This window comes from Scleropages formosus, chromosome 17, assembly GCF_900964775.1.
Source record: "Scleropages formosus chromosome 17, fSclFor1.1, whole genome shotgun sequence".
In the NCBI taxonomy this organism is placed as follows: domain Eukaryota; kingdom Metazoa; phylum Chordata; class Actinopteri; order Osteoglossiformes; family Osteoglossidae; genus Scleropages; species Scleropages formosus.
The window spans coordinates 24,312,613-24,321,638 of record NC_041822.1 but is presented as its reverse complement, the minus strand read 5'-3'; the positions used below and the strand labels follow the sequence as shown (position 1 = coordinate 24,321,638).

The 9,026-nt window shown below is 48.0% G+C and overlaps 1 protein-coding gene across 1 annotated transcript; it reads left to right on the top strand.

Annotated features, from left to right (window-relative positions):
- The first annotated feature begins 2,351 nt into the window (after positions 1-2,351).
- mlec (malectin) lies at positions 2,352-8,762 on the top strand. Its single transcript, XM_018731772.2, has 5 exons — positions 2,352-3,215; positions 4,503-4,681; positions 6,805-6,981; positions 7,353-7,410; positions 7,925-8,762. Exons 1-5 carry the CDS (start codon positions 3,014-3,016, stop codon positions 8,170-8,172), a joined length of 864 nt encoding a protein of 287 aa, XP_018587288.2. The 5' UTR covers positions 2,352-3,013; the 3' UTR covers positions 8,173-8,762.
- Positions 8,763-9,026: the final 264 nt, after the last annotated feature.

Genomic DNA, 9,026 nt, shown 5'->3' with positions numbered 1-9,026 from the left:
TGTCATGTATCATATATATATATTATATGATATGCTCTGTATGCAGATTCCCACTAATGAGACAGGACACCTTTTCTGAAGCAGAACAGACTAATAATTCTCCTGAATCCTACAAGCTTATCTCAGGCCCCTCCTGGGACTTAAACCAGCAACCTTCAGGTTACTAGTGTACATGTTTAACCCTCACGGCACCTGTTGTCCTGTTTAAAATCTCCAGTGTCTCCCATAGTAGATATAGAATCTGTCCCACCTGTGTGTCTTCCTGTGTTTCAAAGTACTTGCAAATTAAAGTGGCCCGTTTCCCGTGAAAAAGGGAGGCCGACAGCCACGTCGACGCCGCTTATCGTGCCCTTCAACCTGTAGCGACCCATCAGGGCACTGACAGCGTGAGGCTGTCCTCAACCCCACGTGTGCTACGTGTCCACGTCCTGCTCTGTCTTCTCCGTGTTGCTCTGCATGCCAGAAAATTTGAAAGGAAACACAACTGTTATTAATGAGGTAGAAATGAATAAAGACTCTGATGTAGAAACGAAAGGACGCAAAGTGTGGTGTTCTTGGTTCTTCTATGTGTGTGTGTGTGTGTGTGTGTGTGTGTGTGTGTGTCACACACAAGAGAGCTTCAGTGGAATGCTGTGACTAAACAACAGAGATATTTTAAGAGAAGCCATTGAACCCTGACTGAAGGCACAGTGTAAATTTCTTCAGAAACTGGGGGGAAATCAGTACATGGGACATTTTTCCTTTTGCACAGCTGCGACGTCACCATGGTGACTGTCAACATACGTCACAGAGTAACTGACATCACGTAAACGTATAAATTCTTCAAGGGGGGGGTAAATATGTAATGGTCCCTCTGTTTAAAAAAACAACGCACACACCGTTCATCGATGTTTTTTGTCTGACTGTAGTTAAAGTGACTACTGTATTTCGTGGTTAGAGACGCGCTTCGCGGGTGTTGAAGAGACAGTTTGGTTGCCATGGCTACAGCTCGCCTTGGTACCAAGAGTGCGAGGCAGGCGGGTTCCTTGCGCCTCCTTGTGGTGGAAAAGAACTATTGCAACGAATTCATTGCAAACCTGAAGGATAATCCTAAACTGGTTCCTAAGGATTTCATATGATCCGTAATTACAGTTACATTTCGTCATTTCGCAGATTCATCTCTTTGAGCCACCAGAGGACATGAAAAGAATATTTATGCATACAGCATAAATTTCAGTTCGCCCTTAGGATATCTGCAGAGAAATCAGCCGTTTTGGCTTGAAATATTTGGTATGAGTGAGACTTTACAATAAAAAAATACTAAAGGTAAAAAGGTGTAGGTGTGTCAGTTATCGAGCCGCATTTTAGGACGTTTGTGTGACGCGAAAACTTTTGCAAGACACTGCCGTGGTATTGAGACGTATGATACTCTTAGGTCGATTAGTGAAAAGTCATTTTTAAACTGTGTTACAGAAACAATACAGCATTTACGCACATTATTTAAAGAACTCGCAACTTCCTGCAGGACGACAGGAAGTATTTGAGCTTAACGTCAAATTCTCGTTGAGCAACTTCTACTATAGCCACAGCTTTGGGTGTACATGTAACCATGACAACAGACTTCTCTGTCATTCATTGGGTTCGTGGCTCTGTCACCCAGAATGCAACACACATGCGCTGCGCTGGACCAATCTCATTGGACACCTGTCAGATGTACCACTTTGCCACCATCAGGGGTGTCTTGTAATTTTTGGAAATCAAAACGAAATTATAATATCTGTGTTTTTTCCTTAATTATGTAAAATCATATTAAAATGTAAAATAAACTGTATCCATGGTCAGGAGACGTTACATTGGATGAAACAACAGATCTTTAACATCCTCATATGCGTTAGTTTCACCTGTGGTGAAGTGAAATCAAAATCAAAGGGAACTGAGTCTAGAGGGACTATTTCAATAAAAGGGGTGGTGTATAAGAAAGCTTTGTGATTTCTTGTTGGAGAAGAGGAATAAAACAAAAAACAGTACTTATGTTGTGATATGAAGCGTATCAATATACACGGTAGGTATTTCTAGCTGTGTTTTAAAAATCCTACCAAGTTTAATTTAATGTTTATCCTGAGAAACCCCTATCACCGTGTTTCTGCGCACCCGCCTTCCGCATTCTGCCAACTGATCACACTGTACCTCAACCAAACTAGCACCGTTCTCTCCTCCCTTGCCGGCGTACCCTCTCTTTATACTATTTGCATAAATGACGTGCCAGTTGCAGCCACCGTGGTCACCGTGCTACGTCACTGCTGCTTAATCATTGGTTAGAAACCGGTACATTCGCGAATGAACGTGGACAAAATAAAAAAATGCAAATAGTATCCGAGGCTGGTTTACGATTGGGTCTTTCTGTCCACTCCTCGCTAATTTAAACAGCATGTTAGAGTGCGGTCTGGTCGTTTCCCTCCCCCCTCCCCTCCTTCCTTAACCTGCAAGAAGTCCACAAGCTAACGCACAGTGAGGGCCTCAATGGGAAATAACGACACTACTACTATTAATAATACTAGTAACAAAATCAACACGGGCCATGATTTGAAGAAGACTGTCATTTTCAGCGGCGGAAACCATATCTGAATAATCGCGCAGCGGAGCACGTGTCGGCAGTCCCCGTAGCAGGAAGAAATAGCAGAGGGACAGTTCTGAGTTCAGGCGGCCGGTCAGTCACTGCCACACTGAGTGACAGCAGGAGGAAGTCGCTCAGACAGGTAGACAGAGCGGAGCAGCAGCCTCGTGGACACCGGCGCGCCGCCTCCCCCCCCGCCCCCACTGCCACTGCCACGCTCAGACGCGCGGGGAAACGGTGACTGACTGCGAGGACTGGAACCACACGCAACCAGCATCTTTTTCCTCCGCCTGCGGCGCCACTCGGTCGGTGACTGTCTCCGAGCCGGTGCATCTCCTCCTGCGGGGTCGGCGCTCGCTGCCTCCCGACCCGAGCGCGCGGTTGTATGCGTGCGCGTGTCCGAGCGGTGCAGGCAGGGCCATGCGGGGTCTAACGCTGCGGCGGGTCGCCCGGCTGCTGCTGGCCGTCCTGTCGCTGCTGGCTGAGCGGTGCCGGGCGGACGGCGGCGGCCCGAGTCTGGCCGAGCGGGTCATCTGGGCGGTGAACGCCGGCGGGGACGCGCACACGGACGTGCACGGCATCCACTACAAGAAGGACCCGCTGGAAGGGAAAGTGGGGAAAGGTGAGCACGCTCCGAACGGGGAAAATGAGATGAGGATGGGGAGGAGGGAGATCAGCGCGAGCGAGGATGCCTAGGAGAAGAAGTGGCGAGGGTGGAAGGGTGAGCGCGCGCCGAGACACACAGAGGGAGGGAGGCTACGTGTGTGTGTGTGTGTGTGTGTGTGTGTGTGTGTGTGTGTGTTAGAGCAGCGGCTCAATACGAGCTCAAACATGACCGGAACGTAAAGTAACAAACTGACTGTAGCGCATAACGCGCTGCTTAATAAATGTCTGATAAAAGTTTGTAACACACAGCCTGTGGGTCCTAATGCTGCGTTTCAAATTCTCCGCGACACCAACAGTTTCCAGTTAATTTGAGTTTTCCTCGTGTGTGTTACTCCTCCAGCCGATAGGGGGCAGTGGCGAAACCCCGCGAACCGCAGCGTTGATCCGGCTCAGTTCTGCTCGCTTCCACGGTGTTTACGGCGTGCGTGCGTGCGTGCGCGCGTGCGTGTGTGTGTGTGTGGTTTTTTTTTTTTGTGTGGGGTGGTCTATACCAAGGCGAGGGACGTTTCCTACGTTTATGGGACGAATCGGTGCTCAATCAATCTGCATTGAGCAGCAGTTCGTGGAAACGGTTACAATGTGTCCGTTATTTTCAGTTGCTCTAGTTTGAATGTAGCTCAGTGCAGTAATACCATCTCAAGAATTGTTTTTGTAGTTTATAGCCGTTTCCAGGCCTTTACGGATTTTAACCAGCGACTAAGTGTCTTTTCCGAAGGCGTTAGTCATTGTGACGCATCGACGCCGTTAAAAACGGCTTAGGTGACCAACGAGACGAGCTGAGGAACCGCAGTAAATGCAGGGCGCAGATGGACGGTTGGGCCTCGCAGCATCATGGCTACTGCAAGAAACTTCTAGAAAAGTTTCACACTTTTTTTTTTTTTAACCAACAGATAGAAATGATTACAGTGTATGAGTGATTCTTCCTGAGTAGTTTGTACGGCACGTACGACTGCAGTCTTACAAACGTCTCTGGCCCTGGTGGCGCAGCGGTTCAGGCGGCTGCTTTTGCACCTAAGTGTCACAGGTTCGATTCCCACCTCCAGCTGTAGTACCCATAAGCAAGGTAATTACCCCAGCAAAATTGGCTGTATAAATGGGTAAATAAAAGTGTCAGCTAAATGAACAGATATAAAAATTACTCTGCTGGGTACGAGGGTGACTCGGTGTAAGCAGTTGATCAGTGTACCTTGTTTCGGAGGAATGTGTCCCCTAAATGAAGGGATCCTCTCGCTCGCACCTGCAGCTTCTGACTACGGGATGCGACTGCCCATTCTGCGCTCCAGTCCTGAGGACCAGATCCTGTATCAGACGGAGCGCTACAACGAGGACACCTTCGGCTACGAGATCCCGATCCGTGAGGAGGGCGACTACATCCTGGTCATGAAGTACGCGGAGGTTTACTTTGCCCAGTCGCAGCAGAAGGTCGGTCAGTCGGTCTCTCCTGCCGTCAAAGTTGAGTCTGTGCTCTTCTGTCGCGCAGACTTTGCATAGCTTTGCATTTCTTTGTGGTTATTTCCTGAGAATTGAAATGTTGGCCGTATGACTTATATAATATGTACGGGGTGGACAAAACAAACGCCTAGCAATATGTTAATATCAAAGAACTAATGAGGAGGAGGGTCATTCTTTTGCCTTCAGAACAGCTTCAGTCCTCCTTGGCATGCTGTCACGCAAGTCCAGGACTGTGTATAGTGAGATGTTGCGCCATTATTCCAGAAGAGAAGCCTCTGGTTCTAATCCTAACCCTGAAGAATGAAGTGAAAATCTACCCCACGCTCTGTACTCCAGAACTTCCCATAAAGGTTCAGTGATCTTCAGATCTGGTTACTGGGGAGGGTCAGTGAAGACATGTGACTTCATCCTGCTGATTAGTGGGGTGTTTAGGGGCATTATCACCCTGGGATATGGGAACGTCATGAGGGAACAGTGTTTGCAACGTAGGGTGCACCTGGTTCACATCACATCACACACGCATGCACATCATCTGAAACCGCTTGTCCCATATGGGGTCGCGGGGAGCCGGAGCATAACCCGGCAACACGGGAGTGGGAGGGGACGCACCCAGGACAGGCCACCGGTCTTTCGGAAGGCACCCCAAGCAGGACTTGAACCCCAGACCCACCAAAGAGCAGGACCCGGCGCCCCCCTGCATCTGGTTCGGTAAAACTGTATTTATGCCTATTGCATGACCATCTAGCGTAAACACCGGACCTAATGACCCCCGGGAGATGGCTGCCCACAGCATGACGGCTGCTCCTCCATGCTTAATAGCTGGCAGCAGACAGATTGTGAGCTGAAGACATCCTTCGACTTTCACCAAATGTAAAACTGTTTCTCATGGTGTTTATTTTGTTCACCCCTGTACATTAAATATTTAGATTAATGCTTTTTCAATTAAATCACCTTGATTGTCTCCATGTTGTGTGTGGCTGTATTTGCACTTTCTGTGTACTCTTATTGTGACCTTGTGCCGTTCATAAAATCAAAAGCCTTAAAATTGACATCAGAAATTGACTAAATCACAGGTTGGAATAGGCCTCTATGAATGTTTTTGTCTTCCATTGTAAACTTTCAGCAAACTGAACAAGTGTGCCCACAAGTTAGTTTGCAGTATAAAAGGTTTTACTGTACATTCAGTTAAATGTTTGCAAAAAGCATCCTGCTGGGGGAAACCGGTTCAAGACAGTTTCTTCGTGGCTAGTTTCAGTGGAATTTTTCTGGTCCCAGTGGGCATGTTGTGCAAAACTGAACGGTGAAATCTTTCCTCGTCCTGTAAAGGTTCATTTTGAATAATGTTGAGTGTCTTAGTGATACTGTAAAAGTACTGGCTGCTCTACCACATGGAGTTTCAAGGTACAAACATATAAGTCCTTTTTAAATGGCATTTTCTAGATGCCATCTGTGTTTAGGGTCCCAACCAGTAGATGGCAGTAAAGTGCATTGAGGAAAGGAGTGTCAAACTGCCTTCATTAATCTCACTTCCAGTGTTTACTGTGTGTGTCTGACGTGCGCGCATCCTTGGGGAGGCAAATTTGACAATGAGGTTGGGAGCCGAAGTGGAGAAAGTTTGAAAGCAGTCAGATCATGAACATTACCAGAGCCCCTGTTATGAATCAGGATCTATTAGGACTTTGCACTTTCTACGCATTCTTTTAGTAATTTCAAGCTAATCTTACCCTGTATAAAAATTATAATAGGGCCCACAGTATTTTTAATGTAGCTAGTTTTTAGCAAAGCTATTTAACTGATTGCTGTTACATGGTATTCCTCAAGGGTGGTGGTGCTAGGTGTTGAAATAGGGATTATTTTTCCAGTTGATTTTATTCAGGACTTTCCCCATATACACCATAGTTGTGTGCTTGTTAAGTGCACACACACTTATGATATTCCTAAGTTTTCTGACCTTGCTAGTGACTTGTGGAAGTGTGTCGAGTTTAGATCTCGACACCTGTCACTTCAGCACTGCCTTTCAGCTACGACGCTTGGGACCATCTGTGGGACGCTGGTCTTTGATCTGAGCTCCTCCTTGTTTGTCCTGGGCCCAGGTGTTCGACGTGAGGCTTAACGGCCACATGGTGGTAAAGGACCTGGACATCTTCGACCGGGTGGGTCACAGCACGGCCCATGATGAGATCGTACCCTTCTCCATCCAGCGGGGCAAGCTGAGCGTGCGTGAGGAGGTGTCCACCTTCAACGGAAAACTCACCGTGGAGTTTGTCAAGGTGAGCAGCCCTGCGGTGGCCCCCCCTGCAGCCGTTGCGTTTATACGGCGTGGTAACTTTAGCTCTGTTAGAGCTGCTTCCTTTGGACCCAGTGGTTACAAGTTCATATCTTACATCCTGCTGTAGTACCCTTGATCAAGGTACCTACCCTGAACCGATAGCGAAAATACCCAGCTGTGTTGGGTAAATGATTAAGTAGCTAAACGTTGCACATCGCAGAAAAGGGTGCAGTAAATGAATGTAAATGTGAAGCTGAACATTAAAGAGCTTAATCTGAATTTCTGCTGTATAAATATTTAATCTGATTGGCTTTTGAAAAAATGCACTTTTCATATAACCCTGTTTGAGACGGGTTACTTCTGTGTTTGCAGGGTTACTATGACAACCCAAAGATCTGCGCACTCTACGTGATGAAGGGGTTGCTGGAAGGTGCGTCCCAGGCCTCTAGAAACGTTGTAGTGAGGAGGGGGAGGGGGGGCATTTTTCTGAGATTACCGCATGTCTCCTCCTGAAATGATGTTTCTCTTTCCTCCAATCCCTGACACCCCCACCCCCAAGCCAGGCCTCTTTCCCACCCCCATAGTCTGGTGTTAAACTATAGTGTCCTGTTGTCGAGAGGCAGAATCCAATAAATAACCCCCCCTCATACTCTCTCCCCTCAAATGTTCCATCTTCACCCTGTTTTTCTACCCCAACCCCAATCTTACTTTCCCAATCACCCTTTTCTGTACCATCCTTCTCATTTTTCCTTTTATTTCCAACATCTGATCGCTAATCTCCCTCCACTTATTTCCCCTTACATTTTTATTTGTTCCATGTAAATTTTTTTTTTTTTTTTTTTTCCCCCCCTTCTTTGATTTCCTACTTTTTGTGCCCTTCCTCCATGGCCTCCCCCCTCCACCGCCACCTTGCCACCTTCGCTCTCTTTACCTCTTTCTCACAGACGTTCCCAAGCTCCTGCCGCACCCCGGGCTCGAGAAGCGCGATGAGGACGAGGAGGATGAAGATGAAGAGGGTGAGGGTGGGGATGACTCCGGTAAGAAGAGCACCTCGACATCCCCCAAGGACCGGGTGCGCTCGGGACCCCGGACCCCCAACCCGTATGCGGCCGACAACAGCAGCCTGATGTTCCCCATCTTGGTGGCATTCGGGGTCTTCATCCCAACCCTCTTCTGCCTTTGTCGGCTCTGAGAGAGAGAGAGAGAGAGAGCAAGAGATAGAAAGGGAGAGGGTGCTGGGGGAGGACTAGGGGGCACAGCAGACGATGCCGAGATGGGGGAGGAAAGCTTGGGGGGGACAAGAGATGGCAAATCGGCAGATGTTCAGATCCAGGGAACCAAGAGGAGTGAGTGGGTTGAGGAAGGAGGCGGAGACAAACATCGGGGGCAGCGAGGCAGACCACCTGCGGACAGAGGGCAAAGAGCCCTGAAAAGAGCGAACGACTCTGATGATGATGCTGACCTAAGATTGTTTTCATTGACCATAGAGACCTGGGGGGAACTTTTTGAGTGTGTGATTAAGAGCAACAGAGCCAAGTGTGTGTGTGTGTGTGTGTGTGTTTGTGTTTGTGTCGCCCAGGATCCACCTGTCAAACAAGACAAGAGCCACACAGGTAGGACAGGTACATCTTTTCTCAAACCTGATTGTCCGGTCCTTCTGGTAAGAGTCACTGTGGGACAGGGTGAGGCTGTGTGTTGGGGGTGACCAGGATGGAAGGAGGGGTGTGTCCACAACGTGAAGTCCAATCACTTCAATTTTTTATTTAAAAAAAAAAAAAAAAACGCACCTGAATGGGGTAACCTGATGCTGCTTAGTTTGAAAAGATCTTTTAGTCGTTTACTACATTTTGAGCCTCGTGGCCCCCGATGGGCTATTGGATCACACTGGGTGTAGTGTTCCCAGTTAAGGTGCAGTGACCGTAGTCCCGGTACAGTAACTCTTCTTTGTGTTGCCCATCCCTGTTCTCTTTCCAGAAGAACCGGCTGCCGCTCTTCCCACACCCTGGAGCTCTTTCACATTTTTTTTCTTTCCTCTTCCCTCCCCTC

Bases quoted from the DNA above. Each gene is read 5' to 3' on its own strand.
- mlec (XM_018731772.2), top strand. From the start codon at position 3,014: ATGCGGGGTCTAACGCTGCGGCGGGTCGCCCGGCTGCTGCTGGCCGTC. The intron at 3,216-4,502 runs GTGAGCACGCTC...TCGCACCTGCAG, and splicing joins GGAAGGGAAAGTGGGGAAAG to CTTCTGACTACGGGATGCGA. The intron at 6,982-7,352 runs GTGAGCAGCCCT...CTGTGTTTGCAG, and splicing joins TCACCGTGGAGTTTGTCAAG to GGTTACTATGACAACCCAAA.